General features: G+C 54.9%; 1 protein-coding gene across 1 annotated transcript; it reads left to right on the top strand.

The window, feature by feature from the left end:
• Window positions 1-734: 734 nt before the first annotated feature.
• Window positions 735-9,246, top strand: MIIP (migration and invasion inhibitory protein; the record flags this gene model as incomplete). Its single annotated transcript, XM_020979551.2, is given in 11 exon segments — window positions 735-906; window positions 1,787-1,956; window positions 2,108-2,545; window positions 3,113-3,221; window positions 3,224-3,271; window positions 5,009-5,117; window positions 5,239-5,300; window positions 7,071-7,200; window positions 7,891-7,987; window positions 8,264-8,392; window positions 8,791-9,246. Coding segments are annotated over 11 exon segments (1,590 nt in total), but the record flags the coding sequence as incomplete, so codon positions are not given.
• Window positions 9,247-12,052: the final 2,806 nt, after the last annotated feature.

The following is a 12,052-nucleotide window of genomic DNA, read 5'->3' as shown; positions in this document are numbered from 1 at the left end:
CTGCCCTCCAGGCGCCTGCAGTCTAGCCGAGGACGCTTGGTAGGGGGCTGCCCAGCGTGAAAAGAGCTGTGGGCTGAGCGGGGAGGGGGTCTGTGTGTGTGTGTGGGGGGGAATGAGGCCTGGTTTCGCGGCGAGTTACATGCTTCTTGTCCCCCTCCCTGGGCCTCAGTTTCTCCAGCTGCGGGAGTCGGCCCTGGCTGGTCTTCCTAGGGCGCGACTCCTGCCCTCCCCCTAGCCCCGGAGGTGGGGCGGCGCGAGGCCGCACTCTCCACTTCCGCCTCCGAACCGTCCCGCGCAGTTTCCGCGGGTGTGGTTTGCTGTGCCCCGCCCCCGCTGTAGGAAGCACCGCCCCTTTCCGCCCGGCCAATGAGCCGTCGAGGCTTTGCCCCGCCCCTGCCCCGCCCCCAGGCGTCCTGTCCTGGAGCTGGCGGCTGCCCTCCTTTGTCCGGGGTCGGGCGGTCGGAGGGGGGCGGGGATGGGCTTGTCTGGGGCCGGCAAGGGCTGGCGGTCTTGGGGCCTGTAAGTGTGTGACTTCCGGGGCTATACCATTCCCCCGCGGGTCGGTTAGTGGCTCGCGCCCCGGCCCACGTGCGCCCGCCGTCGCCGGGCGTGGGGGTCCTCCACCGGCCCCTCCCTCCTCTTGGCTTCTGGGTGAATCCGGCCCGCGCGTCTGAGCGCTGCGGTTGGCCGAGGGCTCCATTTTACAGACGAGGAAACTGAGGCTTGCTTAAAAAAAACCCCAACCCACCCAAGGTCTAGCAGAGTTGGCCCGGGAGCCGGACCTCCCCACGCCAGGCCAGCCGTGGGAGCAGAGGAGGAAAGGGGGCCCCCCCAACCTCCCACCCACGAGGCTGAAACCGCTGGTCAGCCTAGTAATCGGGGCCTCAAAGGGCCCTCTGCTGCAGGGTTGGTCTGACACCCACCCACCCCACCCCCCACGAGTGGGGAGGGGGAGGGGGAAGAGGACCCCTCAAAGGGCTGGGGGATCCCAGGTCTGGATATGACGACTATCTAGCTCACCCCTCCTGCCATTTTCCAAATGAGGAAACTGAGGCCCAGAGAGCTAAAGTAGCCCCTTGGACCAGAAGGCCACTCAGGGAGTAATTGACAGAACCCACGAGTGTTGGGGGGTGTGGGGCTCTAAATCTTCTGGTCCTATAAAATGGGTTAAAATGATCCTTCCCTCTGGGGGTGGTGGTCTGAGTGCTAGAAACGGGAGGTCAAGCTGGTGCGGGGAGGAGGGTTAGAAAGAGATAAGTGATCATGTATTTTCCCAGAGCATCCTGCCTGGTCATGGGCACTTTATCATTGTTGTTGTGACAATAATTAACTTGTAATTTGTATAGTGTGGTGAAGAAGAAAGAACATAATTTGGAGTCAGAGGACCCAGGTTCAAATTCTGCCTCTTCCACCTAAACTCATGTGTCCTTGGGGCAGTCATTTAGACATCTCTGCACTTCAGTTTCCTCATTTGTAAAATGAGGGGTTTGGCTATTTCACATCCCTGGCAGCCTTCTCTCGTAGTAGATAATCATATTAACACTAATAATCCTGCAGTGTGCATAATGGAAGGGCCTTGGTTAATAGTAATTCCCCACTTAGGGACCATAGTCATCCTCTGCTGCCTTGGTTGTATGGAGGTGACCAGAGTGGATGGAAGGGCCCCAGAGCACTGACCAGAGCGTTTTGATGTGTTAGTGGTAGAGTCCTACCCAAGCCTTCAACCGGCTCTTCTGCCTTCCTCCCAGGGGTAGACCATACTCCAACCCCCTCGCTTCTCTTGCAGAAACTCCGGACAGCACGTTCGAGATGCCAGAGTCTGAGGACTTGACCCAGCTTCGGGAAATGAACCTAGAACTTCTCCGGCAGCTTCGGGTGGGACAGGAGGAGATCAGGAAGTCTGTGGCCTGGGCCAAGGGGGCAGCCCAGATGTTCCCAAAGCTCAAAAAGGAGGAGGTAGGTGCTTATGACGGGAGTTGTCCCAGTGCCTGGTCTGGAACGGGCTCCTTGACCACTTTGGGGGCTGGGGTCCTACTGGGGAGAAAGGCGGTGAGAGAAATGGGCGGGGGGAGCATGGAGACTGGAGTGGAATTCCCTTCTCTGCTAGAGGAGCAGCCTCCAGTCACCAGAGGCCCAGTGCAGCCAAGATGAAGACACCAGGGGGTCCACTGAACACGGCAGCCAATTGGCCCCCCGTCCAGCCTCTAGGGCAGCCACTGGGGACAAAGAAGCCTCAGAACAAGAGCAGAAAAGTGGCAGCCAAGAGCCAGCCCCCCAGAGCAGCCTGCATGACAGGGAGACTTCGCAGAGTGTGTCTTCCCCCAAGTCCCCTCCGTCCAGCCGTCCCCAGGGTCAGGAACCCAAGGACTACCAGAGGCCCAATTCCAGACCCAGTTCAGCAAGCTTGCCATCTTCCCCCGAGGCCTTGGATTTGGAACCCACGATTGATCCCCTGATCCTTGGGGACCAGAGTCCCTTCCATGAAGCAGAAAGCCCGGGGGGCCCAAGGTCCATCCTGACCACTCAGCAGTGGCAGAACTTCGAGGTAAGAGAAATGGGAGGTGGGCCAGATAGCAGCCACCATCAGTTCTGGGCCCTGATAGAGGAGGAGGCCGGTTCTGTTCCTTCCCTCAGGCTCTTCCCCTGTCCCCTCCTCACTCCCATCCCCGTGCACATCCAGACCCAGGGCACACCTTCCCAAGCTGCTCGAGCCTCCCTTATCCTCACAGCACATGCACATGTGGGCCCTGGTCGGCCATTTGGAAGACCGCAGGAAGTGGACAAGGCCATCCTGAAAGCCTCTGGCATTCTCTGGCAGCCATCAGAATTAGCTTGGGCTCCTCTGGCATCCAGGACCTCCCCGGCCTGCCCTTTGTCTGTCCAGGGAGAGATACCGGCTGCACAGTCCTGTGGCCTGTTCGTACTTGGGGTGATAACCCAGAGGGTATATCTCCCCGTGAACGTTTGTGCAGTGCTCATTCTGTGCCAGGCCTTGGACGTCCTGCACATCTGGATGAGCCATGGTCCCTGCCCGCTGGGTGCTTGTATTCTAGCAGGGAAACGCAGTTTCCTGCCATAAGGCAGGAGGTGACTGGTGGCCCTGTCCTCTCAGGTACCTCCCGGGCTTGGTTCTCAATCCATCAGCCTGCAGCTCAGGCCCTCCACCTTGCCGACCCCACCTGGTGGACACTTGCCCTACTGGCTCCAACAGCGAGTTTTCTTGATGAGAGCTGGCGTATGAAGCCTTATTTAGGTTATGATGTGATTGCAGGTGAGCTGTCACATACACACACACACACACACACGCACGCACTTTTTTTGGAGCAGCTTTGGACTGGATATGAAATTAGGCCCAAGCCACATTACAGACATACTAGGAAGAGAGCAGCGGGCAGGGGAAGGTCCTGGACAGGTCCTTGGGTGGAATGGGGCCTGGGCACAACTTCCTTCCACTCCATCCCAAGCATTTATTAAGCGCCTCGTTGTGTGCCAGGTGCTATGGTGAGGGCTAGGAATCCAAAGACAAAAATGAAGCAGTCACTGCCATCAGAAGCTTACATTCTGCTGGGTTACACTCTCCAATCCGTGAATATAGATAAAGTCATTATGTAAACAAAAGTGCCCATGAAAAGACAGTGATTTTAAGAAGGGCAAGAGTGTTCCTAATTGAGTTCAGGCCGAGGGCAGGGATGGGAGATGGGCAGTGGGCGTGGCGGTGACGAGGCCCAGATTTAGCGCTGAGGGGTGGGAAAGGTCTTATGGAAGAGGTGGCACCTGCCTGAGCTACGTCCTGAGGGAGCTGGGGATTCTTCAAGGCTGAAGAGAGGAGGGAGAGCGTTCCAGGCAGGGGGACAGCCTGGCAAAGGCACACAGATGGGGGACAGAGTGTCGTGTTGGGGAACAGAAGTCGGCCTCTTTGGCTGGAACGGAGAGTTTGGGAAAGGGAGTAATTTCCTAGTCAGTATGGCTATACTTTTCTAAAGGTCTCGTGAACAGAAGCTCCTAACTACAGAGGTGAGGAACCTGCGGCCTTGAGGCCACATGAAAGGCCACACTTAAGGACCTAGAAGGCACATGTGGCCTCTAGGCTGGAGGTTCCCCACCCCCTGCAACACTTAGTCCCATGGCTCCAGTGTTTTATTCTAAGCCCCTCACTTCCTTTTCAGTGCAAGCATTTATTAAGCACCTGCTGTATGCCAGGTACCAACACAGGGATACAAGAGTAAAGTGACACGTCCCTGCCCTCGGCGAGTTTTCATTCGCTCAGCAAGCATTCAGCTCTGTTTACCAATGTGTGACAGACACAGTGACTTGTTTAAAGTTAGTAGAAAAGGGGAAGTAGTGGCAGCTAGGTGGCACAGTGGATAGAGCATTGGTCGTGGAGTCAGAAGGACCTGAGTTCAAATCTGGCCTTACTAGCTGTGTGACCCTGGGCAAGTCACTTAACACCAATTGCCTCACAAAAAAAAAGAAAAGGGGAAATAGGATATCATGGATCGTAGAGTGGAAGGGACCCCTTGGAGATTGTCTAGCCCAGGCCCACATGGGGGAAGTAACTTCCCCAATGCAGCACAGGCAGGATTAGCACTCAGGTCTTCCAGCTCCAGGCCATGCTTGCTGTGCAGATGCCAAATGTTCCCTGCCACTGTGAAGGAAACGTGCCTTTCTCCCTCAGTAGCTGCCTTCAAGGCCTGAGAATGGCTGGCCATCTCCCAGCTGCAGAGCTTGGCTGTAGAGGCTTCTGTGAGCATGGACAGCAGGGAGGGTGAGCTTAGGGACCATTGCATCTGAGCTCTCCCTAAAGCGGTGGGAAAACTGAGGCCCAGAGATGCTGAGGATGGTGTCTGGGGTTATTCTGACAGTGAACTGTTGAGCCAGGGTTTGAACCTGCAGGTCTGTGCCCTCTGCCTCTCACTGCCAGCTCAGAGTGCCCTTGGCCCAGCACCGGGCCCTCGGTCTCACCTTGTGGCCCGCACTGTCCCTCCCTGTCTCTCCTCTCCCACTCCAGGGTTGCTGGACACGGCATCTCCTGTCACCCATAAATCTGAAAACTACTTCTCTGATCTTCAAGATTTTCGGGAGGCTAATAAGGAAGAATGTATTTCCAGATACCCAGAGTGAGCAGACAGGATGGGAGGATGGGCTGTGGTTGGGGGCAGCACGAGAACCCCGAGGAGGGGGACACCTAGTCTTTCTCACCTCCTCTTCCCCTCTTTTGCCCTATCTCCCTGCCCACAGGCTGGATTCTCTGGACTTGCCCTCTTCTACTAGAAACAAGCAAACCCCGGATTCCCATCAGTGTAAGTCACCCCCTCCCCTCCCCGAACCCCGGGCCATGGGATGTTCTTCTCTTGCCTTCCTGTCTCAGAGCCCCAGGTCCAAAAAGGGTGCCCCCCAGATGCCCAGGGCAAGAGGCTTAGAGATTCAGTGGAGCCACGTTAGCTGTCATGGGCCCCTGCACTATTCTGTGTCTGTTGGAGACACTGCTCCCCTCTGGGGACACAGTGAGGAAATGGCCTGCCCTCTGGAAGCCTGTGGTCTAATAGGGGTGTAGCATGTGAACACACATGACACCAGGGAAGTAGATGAGGGCTGAAAGAGAGCCCAGCAGAGAGCTGGGGGAAAGCAGAGGCAGGAGGTGCCACGTTCACGTGTCTGGGAAAGGCCAGCCTTCCCTACAGGGTGGTATACAACATTCCCTCTCTGGTTGGATCTGCCGATCCTCCCAGGCTGCCTACTGTGTACTCCTGGTCTAGCGCCCTGCTGCTTGCTGCGTGCCCCCCCCCCTCTAGTGCCCTGCCGCCTGCTGCATGCCCCCACCAGCGCCCTGCTGCCTGCTGTATGCCCCTACCCCCCTCTAGCGCCCTGCTGCGTGCCCCCATCCCCCTCTAGCACCCTGCCACCTGCTGTGTGCCCCCACCCCCCTCTAGCGCCCTGCCGCCTGCTGCGTGCCCCCACCCCCCCAGCACCTTGCCGCCTGCTGTGTGCCTCCACCCCCCTTTAGCGCTCTGCTGCCACCATACATCCCCAGTCTAGCTCTGCTTTTGAGCCAAACTGTCTTCCTCGCCATTTCCCATCTCCAAACACTTGCACAGGCTGTGCTTCCCGCCTTGCCTGGAATGCTTTCTCGCCTTCACCCCCTGTGTTCCCTTCAGAACTGAACCCAGGTGCCCCCTCCTCCAAGAAGCCTCTCCTGGTTTCCCCAGTTGTTAGTGTCCCCTCCCCCCAAATTCCCGTGTGTTTCTTTGGTGTACGTATTTTGTATTTCTGAGGGATCACAGAACCCTAGATCTAGAGCTGGAAGCCAGCTCTGAGGCTCTTTACTCTAATCCCTTTGTTTTACAGATGAGGAAACTGAGGCCTAGAAAAAAAACAGCTTGGAGAATCCTAGACGTAGATCTAAAAGAGACCCCCGAGGTCATTTATTCTGACACCTCCCCCCCCATTCTAGAGATTTAAGTGATTTAGGGGCATCATCTTGGAGCTCTAGAGCTAGAAGGGGCCTCAAAGGTCATCATAGCCAGACTCATTTGACAGATGAGGAAACTGAGGCCCAGGTGGGTTCAGGGACTTGTCCCAGGTCACACAGGCAGTTAATGTCATTGTCAGGATTCAGACCTATGTTCTTGGATCCCAGGCCAGACACAACGTTCTTGCCTCATACGTGCTGCCCCCACCACCCCAATTATACCGTAGACTATAAGCTCCTTGAGGAGAGGGACTGCTTTGTTTCTTTGTATCCCCAGTGTAGGCACTTAGGAGACATTATCAGCATTCAGGGATGACATGAGTTGGAGAAGGTGGCTTCCAAGTCATGTGTGAAAGGAGGAAGGGATGGGAATGAGGGTGGGCCACCAGGGTCTTTGTGCCAGTCGAGTGGGGTGAGGAAGGGCCAGAGCGTTAAAACAGGCATGAGTGCGAGGTCTCCCGGCCAGTGGGCGGGAAGGGGGATGGGCCCTGCCACGTTGGGCATCTGAAGGTCAGTCCATGCCCTGGGCAGAGGAGCAGAGTACTGGGGGTGAGGCCTGGGCCAGGGGGCCACCGCGACCATTGTGAATATTCCCTTTCAGGTTTACATTGTTACCGCGTCAACCAGCGTCTGTTCACGGTTCCCCTGCATCCGCTAGCTACCTGCCCTGTGTGCAAGGCCTCCCGCGGCCAGAGCAGCCCTGAGACTCTGGATCACCCTGCCCAAGTCAGGTGTCTGGAGGGCAGAGGGAGGGGAGGGGCAACGTCTTTCCTTGTTGCCCAGTGTGGACCCTTTAGCCAAGTGGGCAGGAGGTTGTTTGTGAAGCCCAGGCTCTGGGATACATAATGACCAGGGTGTCACAGCTAAAAGGGACCTTCCAGATTATCCAGGTCACGGCCCCTGCCCCCTTTATTATACAGAGGAGGGAATGAAGACTCCAAGGTGATGCATCAGGGCATAGAATCCTCAAGTCTCTGAGCCGGAAGGGGCCTCAGGCCCTCAGGCCCTCTTGCTTAACTGGATTTAGGCAGAAACTCCCCCCCCCCCATGTTCCCAGCAAGGGGCCCTTCAGTATTCCACTGGAGACCTTTGAATGAGTGCCTGAGACAGCTCATTCCCGGGGTGGAGGGCCCCTGTAGCTGTAGCATGGACAGGCCCAAAGGTGGGTCTGGCTGCCCCCCCTTGGTACACCCACTGTGGTACTCTTAGTTAGGCCTGTGTCTTCAGAGGGGACCAGGGCTTAGGATGGAAGAATGGGGTTGACGGGCCTGCCGGTTTGGGGCTTGATTTGCCGTGACCCTCAGCTGATCCCAACAGGCCCCTCTGGGTTTCTTGGTTGGGAGGCCCCTTTGGCTCTCTCACTTCAGCTGACCTTCCAGGGCAAGGCCTGGACTAAGCCCTGCTTCTCTCCCTTTGTACAGAGTGAGTATCCCTTTCTCTACCTTCCTGCCGCCCCACCAATACCCCATTCATCGACGAAAAAGCTTCGATGCCTCAGATACCATGGCTTTACCCCGGGTGAGTGACCTGCTGTCCAGCCCCACCTCCTTGCCCTCTTGTTCATTCATCTCTTCATTCACAAACCCACATGAAGCCTCACCTTTGTGCACATCCCAAGACTGGGGCTGGGGGAGGAAGATGAAGCTTAGCCGAGCCTCGGGACTACGGAGTCGAGGAGGGAGGAGGGGGAGGAGGAGAGACACGCAGCACCCAGCTGTACAAGAGGGTAGTGACTGCATAGGCCTTCCGGAAGGAGCTTGTTTAATCCTTTGCTGGTCCCCCTCCCTCCAACAGCACTGCCTGATGGGCTGGGACAACCTCCCCGTGCCATCAGCTGGCATTTCTGCTCTCAGCAGCCTGGACCTCAGGACCTCCTTAGACGCCAGTGCTCAGCGGACAGAGCCCTTAGACCACTCCTATTTGGTAAATCCACTGGGCCTGTTCTGGCCAGCAGAGGAGTAGAGTGCCCTGCCTGCCATTGGGGTGGCCATAGTCACCCTGAGGCTCCAGGCTAAGGGGGAGGGGGTGTTCTCTGGGGAGGGAGTGTGGGTTGGGGGCTGTGCTTCCTGGAGAGTGAGGAAGGTGCTTTCCATCGTTGGCCTCTCCCACATTCAGTCCCTGTAAGCAGCACCCTGGGAACCCCCTCAGGAGGGAGCCCGAAAAGAGGGGAAGGAGAGGAGGCCCGATTCCTGACTTGGGAGCAGGGTCCACGGTCTCTGTTTCACCTTCTTTCCCTGCCGCTGCCACTTAGTCAGGGCATTTGAGGGCTGTGGGCTGCTTCCTTTCCCAGCTCCTGATGCTAACTCTGCCTATCACTTTAGTCATCTAGGACTTCAAACTGGAGCTGGTCAGACCCTCTGCTCTCCGTGTCTCGACCCACACAATTCCAGCCGGGCAATGTTTCTGAGCACTACAGGTCGGGTGGCAGGGGCTTCCCCCGGCCATGAGGGCACATTCCCATCCCCAGCCCTGTCCTGTTGGTGGGAAGGGCCCTGGCCTCCAGGAAGGGCAGGGAAGGGATGCCCACAGGGGTTCATTCTCCTTTGGGCCAAACTTGTTCTGCCCACTCTTAGCAAGCGGCATCTACACACTGTGGAAGATCACCATCCCACTGTCCCCTGCCCACCTGCCCCTCAGGGAAGGTGCTGGGAGACTATGGGATGGGATGGGATGGGGGCTCAGGCCCAGGCATGCCCCTGGGCCAATGTGCCGTGATTACCATGAGGGCAGAGGCAGCTACTTGTGCCTTTTAAAAAATAAAACCGGGAGACCTCTCAGGGGCTTTGTCCTCTTCCCTTGCTGCAGAGAAGTTATGGGACTTGCCTTTGGGCACACCGTCAGTCCGTTAGTGCCAGGTCCATCTGCTGGCCCTGCCTCTAGAAAGTTTTCTCAGACTGGGCTGCCTCTCACAATTCTGGGCAGGCATGGAGGGGGCCAGTGAAGGCAGGTGGTCTAAGGGCTCAAGGGCCCAGGGCGGCCCCGGCCTGTCCACCCTGAGAGCCCCAGTTCACGTGGGACACTCTGAGTGCAGGAGCTTGCCACAATGAACACAGGTAGAATAGCAAAGAAACCCCTTTGTCCAAGTTGTAAGCAAACATAAACCAGATAAGGTATGTGTACGAGAATAGATAGCAGTCAACACAGAGTGAAGGAGCTCTCCTTTTGGGAGGGAGGTGACTCAGGTCAGCCGAGAGAGAGGGTCATGGAGCTCACCCAAGAGGAAGCTCCCTGACATCTGCAGAGGGCCAAGCTGGGGCTGGGGACCTCATGGAGGCTGCCAGCTGCACTCCAGGCCTGTTGTTCCAGAGTCTGGGCTTGGCCTCGCCATCTTTTGAGGCTAGAATCCAGGAGTGCCCGAAGGGACTGGACACTTGAAAAAGAGTGCAAGTTTGGCCATGCCGCAGGGGACTGACCCTGAAGAGTCCCAAAGGAGGACTGGTTAAGAATGGAAACTCGCTCTTCTCACCAACTCTGCCCGGCAGGCATTCATCTCCACCAACAAGGAGAGAGTCCTATCCCAATGGACTTTGGGGCAGGGGCTGCGTTTTGTACCAACTTCTCTGTGTATATATTATTCACATCTCGCTTCCCCCTCACCGACTCCAGCATATGCTCCTTTGAGGTCAGGGACTATTTCGTTTACGTCTTTTTATGGCTAGTGATTGGCCCATTAGCCTAGTGAATTGAACTGAGGGGGATCATTTCATATTCCTTCCCTCCAACCTGTGAGCACACGCGCGCACACACACACACACACACACACACACACACACACACACAATTTTTTTCCTTGAAATGTCTTCGATGATTCCTCGTTTTCTCTCAAAAACCCAACCTGCCCTAGAGAACACCTAACTGCCTGACCCAGTCCTAGTCAGGACACTTGGGGTGTAAGCCAAGCAGGGACAGAGAGGGAGTCACAAATCCCTTCCATTCAAAGATGGAAAATGGGAAGTTGGCTGGGATGAGATCTGAGGATTATTAAAAACGGGGGAAGAGAGGGAGCAGGACTGCATTGTGGGCATCTTCAGGACCTCAGTTCATCGTGTTCCACAAAAATTTATTTAGCCCTTGTGTGCTAGGCGCTAGCTAAAAGCACCCTGACTTTGAATGGCAAAGGCAACCTGCAGCCAGATGGAGTGGGGAGGGCAACCAGAGCTGAGTCACATACGGTCACTGCCACTTTAAATCTGATCCCGGAATCCTGAAATCCACTAGGCTGAAAGTGACTGCAGCCAGAGGAAATAGAGCAACCCAGGGGTGGGGGCTGGAGTTTCTCTAGCAAGGCCCAGCTTTGGGGCTGCCAGCTCTCTTCCACCCAGACCACATACGTCAGCAGCCCCTGTGCAGAGCTGCCCAAGCGCACACGTGCCTGGGGTGGTGGGAATGTCAGCCTGCAAGCATGACATCCCTAACCCATCTCTTCTGCCTTTCTTGGTTAGACTTATTCACGAACCCCTTGTAGGCTGCCTCTCCTGACTTCAGATGATGTGGGAGAGCTAAGAGTGAAAGTAAAGGCTTGGGATCAAAGTATGAGGTAGTTGAGGCAGAGATTATTCAATCTCTGGGATGTACATTCTAGAGGTAAATGAAGAATGTGAGAGCTGGGAGGGGTCTTAGAACACAGGATGGCAGAGCTGGGAGGGTCCTTAGAACACAGAATGTGGGAGCTGGGAGGGCCCTTAGAACGCGGAATGTCAGAACTAGGAGGGCCCTTAGAGCACAGGATGTTAGAGCTGGGAGGGGCCTTAGAACATAGCATGTCAGAGCTGGAAGGGCTCTTCGAACATAGAATATCAGAGCTGTGAGGGATCTTAGAGCAGAGGATGTCAGAGCTGGGAGGGCCTTAGAAAAGGTAATGTCAAAACAATAATTGGAAACTAGTTTGCCCAACTGTATGCCAATAAATTTGACAAACAGTGAAATGGATGAATATTTACAAAAATGTAAATTGCCCAGATTAACAGAAGTAAAAAAAAAAACATTTCAGAAAAAGAAATTGAATAAGCCATCATTGAACTCCCTAGGAAAAAATCCCCAGGGCCAGATGGATTTACGAGTGAATTCTATCAAACTTTTTTTAAAACTTTTTTTTAGGCTATTTTAAAAAGTTTTTATTTTTAAGGCAATTGGGGTTAAGTGACTTGCCCAGGGTCGCACAGCTAGTAAGTGGCTGAGGTCAAATTTGAACTCCAGGGCTGGTGCTCTATCCACTGCATGACCTAGCTGCCCCTATCAAACATTTAAAGAACAATTAATTTCAATACTATATAGACTATTTGGGAAAATAGGTGAAGAAGGAGTCTTATCAAATTCTTTTTATGATACAAATATGGTGCTGATACCTAAATCAGGAAGAGTCAAAACAGAGAAAGAAAATTATAGACCAATTTCCCTAACGAATATAGATGCAAAAAAATTTAATAAAATATTAGCAAATAGATTACAGCAGCTTATCATGAGAATAATACACTATGACCAGGTAGGATTTACACCAGGAATGCAGGGCTGGTTCAGTATTAGGAAAACTACCAGCGTCATTGAGCATATCAACACCAAAACCAACAGAAACCACATGATCAT

The sequence above is a fragment of the Phascolarctos cinereus genome, unplaced genomic scaffold, assembly GCF_003287225.1.
Source record: "Phascolarctos cinereus isolate Bilbo 61053 unplaced genomic scaffold, phaCin_HiC Scaffold_726;HRSCAF=1367, whole genome shotgun sequence".
Classification (NCBI taxonomy): Eukaryota; Metazoa; Chordata; class Mammalia; order Diprotodontia; family Phascolarctidae; genus Phascolarctos; species Phascolarctos cinereus.
This window is presented reverse-complemented; position numbering and strand designations above follow the sequence as displayed.